At 33.1% G+C, this 15427-nt stretch overlaps 1 protein-coding gene across 1 annotated transcript in view; it reads left to right on the top strand.

Moving 5' to 3' along the window:
- Positions 1-15427, top strand: part of LOC306854959 (echinoderm microtubule-associated protein-like 6) — a 59114-nt gene that overhangs the window by 30928 nt on the left and 12759 nt on the right. The window contains exons 15-31 of the mRNA XM_079393280.1: positions 130-235; positions 1164-1257; positions 1344-1444; positions 1850-2052; positions 2157-2268; positions 3637-3764; positions 6542-6683; positions 6770-6922; positions 8160-8291; positions 8669-8757; positions 8840-9007; positions 9624-9825; positions 9924-10050; positions 10777-10855; positions 10925-11054; positions 12224-12322; positions 15109-15282. Of these exons, the coding sequence (XP_079249406.1) occupies positions 130-235; positions 1164-1257; positions 1344-1444; positions 1850-2052; positions 2157-2268; positions 3637-3764; positions 6542-6683; positions 6770-6922; positions 8160-8291; positions 8669-8757; positions 8840-9007; positions 9624-9825; positions 9924-10050; positions 10777-10855; positions 10925-11054; positions 12224-12322; positions 15109-15282 (2239 nt within the window). The remainder of the gene's footprint in view (positions 1-129; positions 236-1163; positions 1258-1343; positions 1445-1849; positions 2053-2156; positions 2269-3636; positions 3765-6541; positions 6684-6769; positions 6923-8159; positions 8292-8668; positions 8758-8839; positions 9008-9623; positions 9826-9923; positions 10051-10776; positions 10856-10924; positions 11055-12223; positions 12323-15108; positions 15283-15427) is intronic.

The raw sequence follows: 15427 nt of genomic DNA on the forward strand, positions 1-15427 counted from the left end.
TTATTTCAGATCATATTGCCTTTAGCTGGTGATAATTTTATGTGTGTATTTCCAGCCAGCTGTTATCTGTAAGGCATGGTTATAAATGTGCAGTGCATGATGTTGAACTGGTGTGTTTGTGTGTGTCAGGTGGGTCGAGATCCGGCCGTCCATGTGTGGGACATCCAGACGCTCAAGTGTTTGTCTCTGCTGAAGGGTCAACATCAGCGCGGGGTTTGTGCTCTGGAGTTCACAGGTCAGACCATGACATACAATTTACATGGAAACCTGTAATAAAATGAATCTCTTTTAACGTTTATTTATTTAATCCTACTATAGGATATATTAACAAATATATAAAAAAAACTGATTTTATTTTAATTATTTTTAAGGACACGTTTCTCATTTTCATTTATCTCAATGCACCAAAATAAAAAATAAAAATTATCAAAACTATATAGACATTAAAGAATTTTAACGAATAAAAAATAAAAAAAACTACTGAAAAAAAGTAAAAAAACAAAAAAAAACGCACAGAATTTCTAAACTTTAAAATTAAAATATAAAAATAAACACTAATTCAAAATATTAATTATAAATAATATTTACTATAATATTATAACCGGGTAAAATGTATATATAACTTAATAATGTAGAATGTATATATAACAATAAATGATTAAAAAAATATTATATTTTAATTAGTTGCCAAAGACGCATTTCTTATTTTCCTTTAACTCATTGTAATAAATAAATAAATAAAACTAAAATAAAAATTAATGTATCTAAAACTAATAAAAAAGACAAAAATGCACAACAAAATTTATAAACTTTAAAATTAAAATTAAAGCAGAAAATAGAAAAATTAATTCAAAATATTAATATTAAAATAATAGTATCTCAATGATACTAAAATAACACTGCATTTTACATGAAGTCAGCTGAGAAACGTGAGATTTGACTTAAAAGTAATGTTACTTTTTTTTCCCATAAACTATATATATTTTCAGGGTTTACTCAATTTCATTCAATATTCTGACAACATTACCGGGTTTCAAGCAAAGTAAACCAATGCATCTCCATTAATGTTTCCAGAATCTTATTTTTATACAATGTGCAATTGCTTAAATATGTTTTTAAACATTTCTGTATCACATTCTGTTATTTCACTTTCTCAAATCTAGCGGATGGCAAGAGTTTAGTGTCAGTGGGAATCGACGAAGATCATTCCATAGTCATCTGGGACTGGAAAAAAGGCGAAAAACTGGCCAAATCCAGGTAAAACCAAACCTTTATAACGGTAAAGAGTATGTGCAGCGATCTGAATCGCTCAGGAAAGACATCTGTCTCTCTCTTTACCGTAGAGGACATAAAGATAAGATCTTTGTGGTGAAAGGAAACCCGTTCCGCATGGACAAACTGCTGACGGTGGGAATGAAACACATCAAGTTCTGGCTGCATACAGGTGAGATTCATTAGTTAATACTGTGAATACTAAGAGTCTTGCATCCTAAATCACAGCAGTAGCACTTGTTTTCAGCGCAGGATGTTTGTTATATGAGCAGACAGTGTTTTTACTGAAATATGTGAAGCATAAGCTCTTGCCCATCTCTCTCACGAGAACATGACTGTGAGGAGAATCTGCCACATCATATCGAACCATCATAAGCTGATGTGACTCTTTCGTCAACTTTACCATCAGCATGCCGTATTTGACCAATTAAATGTGTGAAAGAGCTTTAAAAAGAGCTCAGCAGGTCAAAACCAAATGCTCCAATAACCAAATTACTCTCTGTGAACTAAAGCTTTGGTTGCTTTTTTCTCTGGATAAATTCAAATGGATTTGCTTGATGTTTATTTCTCACTCCAGGAGGCGGTTTAACATTTAAAAGAGGCATTTTTGGGAATCTCGGTAGGCAGGAGACAATGATGTCCGCCTGCTACGGACGCTCCGAGGATCTGGTGTTTTCTGGGGCGACGACGGGTGACGTGTACATCTGGAAAGACACAACGCTCATGAAGAGCATCAAAGCTCACGACGGGCCCGTGTTTGCCATGTGCTCTCTGGATAAGGTGAGCTGATTTTGCCATAGGTGCATGGTATCCTGCATAGAACTATAGATAAACAGTAGGTAAAATGCATTTCTTAGCTGTTAATGGTGTGTTATGACCTGAAGGGTTTTGTGACGGGGGGTAAAGATGGAGTTGTTGAGCTGTGGGACGACATGTTTGAGAGATGTCTGAAGACGTACGCCATCAAGAGGGCGGCGCTCTCGCCTTCATCTAAGGGTAATTATAAATCCTCAAAACAGACCTTTTTTAAAATGAGATAAATGTACTATATTTTGTTTCAATAATATTTATTAGTTAATATTTTGTATTGTGAGGGAATTTCATGGTACTCAACATTATTTACCTCCAAAAAATAAACTATTTATTTCTATATAATAATGATAATATGTTAATATCAATATTAGAAAAAAAAAGATGATTTGTAATTATTGCAAATTTTTTTTTAATGAAATTAATGTGCTATAGTTTTTTAGTAATACATTATTTAACATTTTGTATTGTGAGGGAATTTCATGGTATATTTACCTCAAAAAAAAATATTTCAATATTAATAATATGTAAACATAAATATCTGAAAAAAACAATTAATATTATTTTTAATGAAAGCAGTGTTTTTTGTACTGAAATGAATGTACGATATTTTCATTTTTATTATTTAATATTTTGTATTAATGGTACAAGACATCTCTAAAACATCTTATTTCTATTAAAAATAATACAATACAAATATTAATAAAATAATACATATTATTGTCAATTAATACAGTGTTTATGTTAAGTTAATGCAGTGTTTAATTTTGTTTAGTGAAATGAAAGTACTGTATTTTGTTTTGGTAATATTTATTATTTAATATTTTGTATTTTGAGGGGATTTCATAGTACTACAAATTTTACACTATCTGTTTCTATATAAAAATGCAAATATTAGAAAACCATTCATAATTTCAATAAATACAGTGTTTGTTAAATTAATACACCGTTTAACATTTGTTATGAAATGAATGTACTATATTCTGTTTTAATGATATTTATGATTTAATATTTTGTATTATCATGAGATTTCAATATTTACCTCTAAATTATATGTTATTTCTATATAAAATGATACAAATATTAGAAAAATCATTCCTATTATTTTTGATGAATACAGTGTTTATGTTAAATTAATACAGGATTTAACTTTGAAATAAATGCACTATATGTTTCAATAATATAATTTTTTTTTGTTTTAGGGATTTTGTGGTACTCAACGATATTTACCTCTAAATAATACTAATAATAATAATAATTACCTAAAAATAATGCAAATATTAGAAAAATTATGCATATTATTTTCAATTAATACAGGCAGATTGGTACCATCTGTTAGGAGATTTGGATATATATTCAGACAATATCATGGCAGATTTGTAGTTTGTACCCCAAAAATTACTCTGTATTTCCTATGCAGTTTCTATGGTGGTCATTTTTGTCAAAGGTCACCAGGTTTCTTACCATTATGATGTAGTAAAAATGACAAAACTTTGAAATGACCACAGACCTACAGAGGGTTACGTTTATATAATAAAAGCTATTGTTGTTTAGGATTGCTGTTAGAGGACAACCCATCCATCAGAGCGATCACTCTGGGACACGGACACATTCTGGTCGGCACCAAAAACGGAGAGGTCCTGGAGATCGACAAGAGCGGCCCCATGACTTTACTCGTACAGGTGCGTGTCGCGCTCAAATATACAGCTGCTAATCCAGATGCAGAATAACAAGATCAAACCAGAAGGAATGCACGAGTCACTAAACTCAACGATCCAATTCACGATTCGAACAAAATAATTATACAGTAAATGAGAAGGTGTTCTTATATCAGGCTATTATTGCACGTTTCTATATCAAATTTAAATATAACAAAACTAAAATGAAATTTTAAAACAAACCCCAAATCAAATAAATAAGTTACACAAATCTCTTAATATAAACAAGCTAAGGCTTTGTCTGTGCTCTTTCCATTTAAAAGTAGAGGCAACCACTGCATTTTAATCATGATCCAAACAAACATGCAGCATGAGAAGTTTTTAATCTAAATTAGACTGTATAATTTCGAAATTTGAAGCAAAAACTGAATGGTCTGATTTTAGTTTTGTGAAACTATACTACATAAAACATATCTGAACGAAACAGCAGACGAGCTGAATGAGACACAGACTCACTCTCTGCCAGCAGGTGCGCTTATGAATAGCAATGATATAGGGCCCTAAGCGCATGGTCCTCAAATCTGGCCCACGAGATCCGCTTTCCTGCAGAGTTTAGCTCTAACCCTGAACAAACACACTTGAGCATGCTAATCAATGTCTTCAAGATGATTAAAAAAATATATATATTTTGCACATTCCCTTGCACATTTCTACCTCCGGAGGCCGTTAAGGTCATTGGCCATATATAAACATATGTTACTTACATACCTCTCTTTATAATGCACCTTCTGTTTATATTTCCTTGCAACCTAAGTTGTATGTACAGTCATTTGCACTGAGCTAGTCTCTCCCCATCTACCTCATAACTTGCACTATGTCATAAAAACTGAATGTATATACACATTTTTATATCTATTTATATACTTTGTTATGTGCACTTCTGGTTAGATGCTAACTGCATTTCATTGGCTCTGTACTTGTACTCTGCACAGTGACAATAAAGTTGAATCTAATCTAATTAGAAAATCACAGGTAGGTGAGTTTGATCAGGGTTGAAGCTAAACTCTGCAGCAGATTGGCCCTCCGGGGAAAGATCTGAGGAACCCTGGTCTAAAGCGCACAGCGCATGTGCACACAGGGCATGTCCGGATCCACTTTTGCTAGTTTAATGACGGGAAAAACGGTTGGCGCGCCCAGCGCATGATCCAAAAGGGTTGTCCCTATTCTATTATTGAGTAATGGGTGTGTTTTGGGCATAATGTGCAATAAACCAATCAGAGTCTCATTCCCTTTAAGAGCCAGTTGCGCTCACGCCATGGTGGATTCGCTATTTACACAGCGGACTTTGCAAGAGCAAAGACTGAACGTGTCTCCAGAGTGGAAACGGAGCTGCTCGTGTTTTAAATATCCTGTGCATAGCAGTTCATCTTTATATCATGAGATTTTGGCCAAATTAATCAAACAAGAAAAACTGAGCGCCCATATAGCTACAAGAAACTTTATAGCCTGTAAGTGTAAATTGATGAAAACGTGATGCGATTAATTTACTGCCTCAGATGCGTTCTAATGACGGACAAAACACTAGGGATGCACCGGAATGAAAATCTTGTCCGAAGCCAAAAAAAATTAAACACTGGGCCGAAGGCCAAATACCAAACACGTTTTTTTGCAGTTCTTCCCCATGTAGGCCTATTTTGCCATTTATTACAGGCTTTCCTGTAGCTCAAATAGTAGAGCATGGCGCTAGCAACGCCAAGGTCATGGGTTCGATTCCCAGGGAAAGCAAGAGCTGATAAAATGTAAAAACTGTAACTTGAATGCAATGTAAGTCGCTTTGGATAAAGGCGTCTGCTAAATGCATAAATGTAAATGTATTATTAAATTAAATAGCCAAAATGTGCTGTTCCAATCCTTACTGTTTTGTCCTGCTTTTCAAATAAAAAAAATCAATTACAAAACAACAATTTAAAAATATTTACTTAACACTGAACATTTTTAAACTTTCTATCAGACAAAGCACGATTTAACTTAAATTTAATAAGTTACTGAATTAATATTTTTTGGCCATTTTTGTGACCCCCTTCTTGAATCAGGCATGTATTTTTTACTGTACAAATAAATACAGAAGATAATTATTTTAAAACATTAGAATATATTACAGATCCCAATTTGAATGTGTGAATGTTATAATAAATGTATAGAGCTGTTGTAGGGTAATTATTATTATCCTTTTTATTGTCTTATTTTTTTATTTTATTGTACAGAACAACAGTAAAATTACAATACTATCATTTATAAATGTTTATAGAGTTGTTGCTTTTTCTTAGATTTTATTTTGGCAGAAACCTGCAGGAAGATCTTAGTGCTTCTTTTTGTTGACAACAGCATGCAGATATTTAAATGATTCTCATTATGAATTTGGGAAGATGTTTGTTATTTTTGTCCTTAAAAATAATTATAAAAATGTTACTGAGGAAATGACAGTGTTTTAGCATAGATGTTTCTCTTTGAACCCTGGCACCGCGAGCTCGTGCAGCGCTGTTTGAACACATGCGATCCATGCGTGTATTAAAAAACATCACATTCTGCAGTTTATTTACTAATCGTTTGATGCCATTTCATGATTGCAATCATCATACAGTAACCAGCAACAACCACCTCTTCCTCTTCTCATCAGAGACATGAGATGCAGTAAACAGTCTCTGTCGGTGCTTATAATGATTTTGGCTCGCGGTTCACCGTTACATCCCTACAAACCAGATTAGATGGTCAGGCTGAAGTGTGTGTTTGATGTGTTTTAGGGTCATATGGAGGGGGAAGTCTGGGGCCTCGCTGCTCATCCGCTGCTGCCCATCTGTGCCACTGTGAGTGACGACAAAACGCTGCGCATCTGGGAGCTTTCAGCCAACCATCGTATGGTGGCCGTCCGGAAACTTAAGAAAGGTTTGTGATTCGCTTACCTCCTGCCACATTTGGAAGATCTCAAATTCAGTATCACAAGCAGTTTTGGTGTATGTGTGTGTTTGTAGGTGGTCGATGCTGTGCCTTCTCGCCAGACGGAAAAGCCTTAGCGGTGGGTCTAAACGACGGCAGCTTCCTGGTGGTGAATGCAGACACGCTGGAGGACATGGTGACCTTCCACCACAGGAAGGAGATCATCTCTGACATCAGGTTCTCTCAAGGTAACCATCTGGCATGGGCGGCAGCAGTTTTAGATATTAAAATAGGCTGATAATACATATGTTATTTAAAATACAAATTCCCATTAGAAATATGTGTTTAGATATAGTTCTAAACATCATGTATTACAGTAAACCTGGGACGTGTTTCATTATGCAATGCTAATAAGACCTCATGTAGTTTTGTAGCTCCAGAGCTGAATTTATCTCGTAAGCTTTGACCCACAAATGTGCTCAACTGCTAAGTTAGACATTTTTATCCAATGCTAAATAGATTATTCCACAAAAAAATGATTTTGGGTGTTAAAATCGAAGAGATGAAAACATTAATTGCTGTCAGAGATGCTTTCTAATAGTCTGTCAACAATATATAATACGTAAACTTGATAATAATATTATGTGGAGATATATGTAAAAGATCATTTCATTCATACACCCACACACATATAAGACCAAATGATCTTTTGCAGAGTAATTTCATAGTCAAAATTAATTGGTATATCATGTAATTATTATTATTATTTTTTTTATATTTATAAGCCCAAATATTTTAAATACACACGTATAAATGATAATAATAAAGTCTTACTTATGTTTGTAAATACCTGTAATTAAATAGATTTGTATATATATTTTGTACATTTATTATCATTTATATAATATGTGACCCTGGACCACAAAACCAGTCATAAGTGTACATTTTTCAAAATTGAGATTTCTGCATAATCTGAAAGCTGGATAAATAATCTTTCCATTGATGTATGGTTTGTTATGATCGGACAATATTTGGCTGAGATACAACTATTTGAAAATCTGGAATCTGAGGGAGCAAAAAAATCTAAATATTGAGAAAATCTCCTTTAAAGTTGTTCAAATGAAGTTCTTAGCAATGCATATTACTAATCAAAAATGAAGTTTTGATATATTTACAGTAGGAAATTTACTAAATATCTTCACGGAACATGATGTTTACTTAATATCCTAATGATTTTTGGCATAAAATAAAAATCTATTATTTTGACCTATACATTATATTTTTGGCTATTGCTACAAATATACCCCAGCGACTTAAGACTGGTTTTGTGGTCCAGGGTCACATATATATATTAAATAATATATATGTGTGTGTGTTTGTATTTTAGTAAAATAAATAAACAAATAAATATTAAATATATTTTATTATGTAAAACGTTCATAAATCATGTAATATATATTTTTCACTGTTTTTTTTTTCTTGAAGATGCTGGAAAATACCTCGCCGTGGCCTCCCACGACTCATTTGTGGACATTTATAACGTTCTGACCAGTAAGCGGGTGGGGATCTGTAAAGGAGCGTCCAGCTGTATCACACATGTGGACTGGGACGTCCGCGGTAATCCAGACATACACAAAACACAAATATATATTCAAGCAATAATATGCACGTTAATGTCTCTCTGCATGTGATGAATTAATCCTTGAATGAAATACAGTTAAAATACAGCTGAAGGGAAATTATTTGACAATTACATAATTATAATAATCATTTGGCCAGCTGTAGCTTGAATAATTTTTTATTAGGAAACAGCATCTTTTTTAGACCTACAGTTAAAGACTTTGTATATTATTAATGTATTTTTGGCAGTATAATAAAAGGGTAATTTTGCTTTAAGAGCATTAGAACAGCACCTGCAGAAATCCATCATTAGCAAATAAAAAAAACTAATGCATAAAGACATTTAATCAAACATGTTTTGTGTATTGATGCAGGAAAACTGCTTCAAGTCAACACTGGTGCCAAAGAGCAGCTATTTTTTGAAGCTCCACGTGGAAGACGACAAACTATCAGCAGTTTAGAGGTAAAAAAAAAACTACACACAGCCATATATATCACCAACTCTAGCGTCATCACCGTGTAACTGTGTGTTTGTGTGTGCTCAGTTTGAGAAGATGGAATGGGCCACGTGGACGTCAGTGCTGGGCCCCACCTGCGAGGGCATCTGGCCGACGCTCAGCTTCGTCAACGCCTCTTCACTTACCAAAGACAAGAAGCTGCTGGCCACCGGAGACGACTTCGGCTTCGTCAAGCTCTTCAGCTTCCCCTGCAAGGTCTGACAGCAGCAACACCACATCATATATTCACTTACACTACTGTTCAAACGTTTTCAATGCTTCAGAAAGACGTCTCATGTTCTCCAAGGCTGCATTCATTTGATCAAAAATACTGTAAAAGCTGTAATATTGGGAAATATCATTACAATTCAAAATAGTTGTTTTCTATGTGAATCTATTGTAAAATTAATTTATCTGAATTTTCAGCATCATTACTCCAGTCTTCAGTGTCACACGATCCTTCAGAAATCATATAATATACTCACTTGCTGCTTTTCTTATTATTATCATCAATGTTGAAAACTGCTTCATATTTTTGTAAAATCTGTTATACTTTTTCTTGAATTTTTTGATGAATAGAAACTTCAAAAGAACAGCATTTCTTATTATAGTTTCATTATATTTTATTTATCAATTAGTATATTTCTTTATAATAAATGATCATTTTTTTCCTTCAAAAGTGACAATACCAATTAATGCATCCTTGCTGAATGAAAATATAATTTTCTTAAAAAAAATAAATAAATAAATGTAATGCTATTGTACAAGTCTTATATAAAACCAGAGGTTTATGCATTAAGTAGAATGTCCTTGACGCTTTAATTTGATGCAGGGTCAGTTTGCCAAGTTTAAAAAGTATGTGGCTCACAGTGGCAATGTGACGAACGTACGATGGTCCAATGACGACGCGATGTTGCTGTCAGTGGGCGGAGCTGACACCGCCCTCATGATCTGGGCGAGAGAGGGGATTGGTCCACGCGAGAGCAAAGCTGTGGACAGCGAGGAATCAGACGACGACGCTGAAGAGGATGGAGGTAATGTTTTTGTTTGTGATTACATTTAAATTAGAAATTTAGTTAAATGTACAATATGCAAAATAGCAATTTTATTTAACTACCGTTTGTGTGTTTAGGGTACGACAGTGACGTTGCTCGGGAAAAGAACATGGATTACACAACGAAGATCTACGCCGTCAGTATAAGACAAATGACAGGCGTGAAACCGCACCAACAACAGAAGGAGATCCTAGTGGATGAACGGTAATAAAACACAACGCTGCAAAAGACATTTTTCCTTTGTAGTAGTTTTTTCTTTTAATTTTTTAAGTTTCTTTTAAGAGTTTAAAAACATAAGATATTATTTGTTTTACTAGTTGTCTGAGAAATATATCAAAATGAAGTGTTCATGATTAAAACAAGAAAATGATCTGCCAAATGCGATCAAAATAAACATTTAAAAAATGTATAAATAAAAAAAATTAAGCAATGAAAAAAAAAATATATTTTTGTTTGAATTTCTGCCTCACTGGCAGATATTTGTTCTTGTTTTCATCAAAAACTCACTTCATTTTGATATATTTATCAGAAAATGTTTTTTAATCTTAGTATTTTTGTCTCGTTTTCCATTAGAAATATTGAAATATTAAATCAAGATCAAATTACTTGACTTATATACAAAGTCTTGTTTCTGAAAAATGTATCAAAATGAAATTAGTTTATGCTAAAAATAGAAAAAGTGAGGTCAGAAAAATAATCTTGTTTTCCCTTTGAATTAAGTTGATTCTGCTAGACAATTGTTCTTGTTTTAAGCAAAAACTCACTTCATTTTGAATTTTTCAGAAAACTAGACTTAATATCCCAGGTCATTTTGCATCTTAAGTAAATATATCTTGATTTGAGAATGTTTAGATATTTGTAATGGAAAACAAGACTAAAATACTGAGAAATAAACTCATTTTTTAAAAGGTCATTATTGGTTTCCTGCAGGCCTCCAGTGAGTCGAGCTGCACCGTTACCTGACAAACTGGTGAAGAACAACATCACAAAGAAGAAGAAGATCGTGGAGGTCAGTCGGTCATGAGCTCATGAAGAGTCAGTATTGTCCTCATTACTGTGTGTGTGTGTGTGTCTGCAGGAGCTGTCTCTGGATCACGTGTTTGGCTACAGGGGCTTTGATTGTCGAAACAACCTTCACTACCTCAATGATGGAGCAGACATCATCTTCCACACGGCCGCCGCTGCTGTTATTCAGAACCTCTCTGCTGGTACAGTCCTGATTCAGCTTCACTGCTGACCTCTGACCTCTGGCTTAGTGTCTCAGCATGTGGCAGATGTGCAGCAAAAACACAACTAGGTGTTTTAAAGACTTTGAAATAGTACAGTTTGACTTTATGCATCAGCTGAGTTTGTGGGCGTGTCTTCTGAGACTAATCTGCTTCCAGATCAGACATGAGGTGCTGCTGACCTCTACAGGCTGCAGAGGAAAATTCCCTAAACATGTTAAATGAACTAAACCAGCTTTAGTTACAAAAGATTTTTTTAAATGTGTACTAAATTATATTATACTCAAAAGTACAATTATACATATTTTTTTTCTGAAATTCAGCTAAAAATAACTACAGTATTTATTTGAAAATTATTATTAAAATGTGCACATTATTTTATTTTCAAAGTAGTTTTTTAACAGAAATTAATTATGTACTACAGTATGATTTTTTTGTTTAAAGTTTAAGTATAATTAAAATATACACTACCATTCAAAAGGTTAAAAAGTTTTTAAAAATTAAAACTTTTATTAAGCAAGGATGCATTAAATTGATCAAAAGTGACAGTAAAGACATTTATAATGTTGCAAAATATTTCTATTTCAAATAAATGCTGTTCTTTTGAACTTTCTATTCATCAAAGTACCTGAAAAATAAAAATGTATCACTGTTTTCACAAAAATATGAAGCAGCACAACTGATTTCAACATTGATAATAACCATAAATATTTCTTGAGCAGTAAATCAGCATATTAGAATGATTTCAGAAGTGACTCTGAAGACTGGAGTAATGATGCTGAAAATACAGTTTTGATCACAGAAATAAATTACATTTTACAACATATTCACATAGAAAACAGCTATTTTAAATTGTAATAATATTTCACATTATAACAGATTTTACTGTATTTTTAATCAAATAAATACAGCCTTTGTGAGCAGATGAGGCTTCTTTTAAAAATCTTACTTTTACTGATCCATAACTTGAAGCAGTGAATGAGATAAAGTATATTTTCTGCTGTGTACTAAAATAATATAGCAGTGTGACAATTTTTTAAAAGTACATGTAGTCTTTCTATTAATGTGAGCTCATAAGAGCTGCATGCATGCTGTTTAAGACGGACTGGAGAGTTAAAGCAGCTGTAGATGAAGGTGTTTGTGATTTGCAGGAACTCAGAGCTTTTATCTGGAGCACACGGATGACATCCTCTGTCTGACTGTCAATCAACATCCCAAATTTCTCAACATCATCGCCACCGGTCAGATCGGTGAGTGTGCTAATGAACAAACTGGCCTAATGCAAATCGGTGTAATATTCACCATCTGAGTCATTTTCATTTGCTCACGTTGACTTTTGCGTTGCTTCTTTCAGCTGCACTGCTTGGTTTTGTGTTAATAACAAGCCTGCTTGTGATTTGTGCGAATAATTAGAATCTTTCTGCTTTGGCTTCTCTCATTTTTGTTCATCACTGTCTCATCCTCTCACCCAACACACCACCACACAGGCGACATCACCGATCTGCCAGGTAGGACAGCAGAACCTCCTGCCATCTGACTTCAGTTTGTCTCACTGACCTTCTGTGCTTGACTCCAGAAATCCAGGACAGATTTTTTGGGGCTCCAAACTAGAACTAAAGCATGCATTTATTCTCCAAAACAATAATCCAGGTTCAATGCGAGTCAAACACTTAGATGTGAATTTAGATTCAGTTTTGCCATGTTAACATGACACTTTCCATTATTCTGTAATACTTTATGCATGGTAAACCAGTTAATATGGTACTATATGATGTGCACACAGATTTATCCATTTACAAGAATAAACTAAATAGGAATAACTTGCGTAATAAAATATGTAAAGATAATATTAATGCAGTTACTGCAATAATTAAGTAAATAATCTTCACATAATAAATGTATAATATATTTTAATATGAAATTAATAATAATAATAACAAACTAAAATAATGCAGTTTAAATAACCATCAAAGAATCTGACTTCTGAAGTAATGGTGCTTAAAATTCAGCTTGGATCACAGGAATAAATGACATTTTACAATATATTCACATAGAAAACAGCTGTTTTATATTGTAAAGAATATTTCACAATATTACTGCTTTTGCTTTATTTTTAATCAGAAGAGGCTTCTTTTATGAACATTTAAAAAAAAATCATTCTAAACTTTTATGAATAACTTTAAAAGAATAAGAATAATAAACTAAAATATTACATCTTTGAACAGAATAATTAATATAAATACTTGAACAAAAGTTCAAACTTCAAATTTCTGCTTTTAAACCATTATCTGAATTTATGTATTAATTTATTTATTCATTTTTCTTGTATGAATGAATCCATGCATTTATCTGTATTTAGTGCATTTAATTGTGCATTTATTTATCTAGCTATTTATGCTTTTATGCATTTATCTATGCATTGATTGTTGCATTTAGTGTAAATTTGTTTACTCAAAATTTAATTTAAAATCCTCATTGTTTTTGCGCCAGAAAAATACATTTGGTTCATACATTATTTGGTTCATCCAGCATGTCATAGATATGATCTCGTAATATGCATTAAACTCTAAATATTTCTTTAGTGAATCAATCTTTAATCTCACATTTGATGGAATAACATCTGTCTGAGGTTCATGAGGGTATGGAAGTTGGATGCCACAGATTTCAGATTAAAATCATATGCTCTATATCAATAAATCCTCTCATTTCCCTCGTGTTTTATGTCCCGGTTTCAGTAAAGACCACCGCTGTAAAGAATACATTCTCATGTTTGCATGAAGCATCATGCAGCAGATTGGCTTGATTTTCTGTCTTGATCTCAGAGACATGATGCCTCGTTCCCTCCCTCAGTGCTAGAATACATATCTAATATTGACATGCACTTGTTTGCTCTGTCATGTTGAATACCTTGAGGACTGTCATTATGAACTCATAATAGCCATCCCAAACTCATTCTGCTGCTTTATTAACAGTGTTGGGGAGTGTCTAACTAAAAGTAGTGACACTAACTATATTTTTCCTACATTACATCGTACAACTACATTGTTTTCAAATTAGAGTAACTTCTCCAGCAACAGGCTATTTTTTTCAAGCCATACTAGTGTCGCGTGATGAAAATGTAATTAAATGCTGCTTTTTAGCACAATGTTTTCAACTCATTTATTTATTTATACGGTTATTTATTTGCATTTATTTATTCATTTTATGCATGTAGTGCATTTATGAATTTATACATTTACTGCATTTATTTTTGCATTTTTATATAGCTTTTTTATTTGCAGTTGTTTATATGTATTATTAATGCATTTATGTATTTATTTATTCAATTATACATATATCCTTGTTTTTAAATAAAATTGCATTTATTTTGCAATTATTTATATTTATTTATTTATGCATTTATGCATTTTTCTACACGTTTAGTGCATTTATTTTTGCATTGATTTATAGTTATTTAAATGCGGTTTTTATGGTTTTACGTGTTTATGAATTTATTCATTTATTTATTTGTGCTTGTATGCATTTATTCATGCATTTGCCTATGCATTTAGTGCATTTATTTTTACATGTATTTATGCAGTTATTTATATGCCTTTATGTATGCATTTTATGCTTGTATGCATTTATTCATGCATTTACAATATTTATGCATTGATCTATGCATTTAGTGAATTTATTTTTGCATTTATTATTATGCATTTATCTATGCATTTTGTTGTGTAAATTTGTCTGTTCAAAAAAATTCATAAAAAATAGAAAAATACAGCTCTGCTTAAGTAATAAGTTGTATAATCCCCCTTTAAATAGCATAGTTAACTGCTTCTTGTTAGTAGCTTGTAGTTGTACTACTACTTTTTCTAAATGCATCTTTACTGCAGTGCAAATACTGTAATCCAGTTTCATAGTAGCTTCCCAACACTGTTTATTAATACACCTAATGTTGATTTTATTGGTCTTGTGCTGAAAGGAGCAGTTTTGGATCTGTCCTTCAGCTGAGAGTAATGTGATGTCTGTCTGTGTCTGTGTGTGTCTGTAGGCCTGGCGCCGTCTATTCACGTGTGGGACGCCATGAGCAAACAGACGCTGTCAGTGCTGCGCTGCTCTCATGCCAAAGGCATCGGATACGTCAACTTCAGCGCCACAGGAAAACTGCTGCTGTCTGTGGGAGTGGATCCGGAGCACACCATCACTGTGTGGAGATGGCAGGAAGGTGTGTGAAAACCAGTGGTATTGAACTAAATATATACTTAAAGTAGCCCTGCATCTGGAAAAAAAGGCCTAACGTTAGCTAATTTGATGATGCTCAAAATTTTTTAAATATCAATAAAACTTTCCATCTCGTGCAGTTTGTTCAC

The sequence above is a fragment of the Barbus barbus genome (genome assembly GCF_936440315.1).
Source record: "Barbus barbus genome assembly, chromosome: 35".
NCBI classification, from domain to species: Eukaryota; Metazoa; Chordata; class Actinopteri; order Cypriniformes; family Cyprinidae; genus Barbus; species Barbus barbus.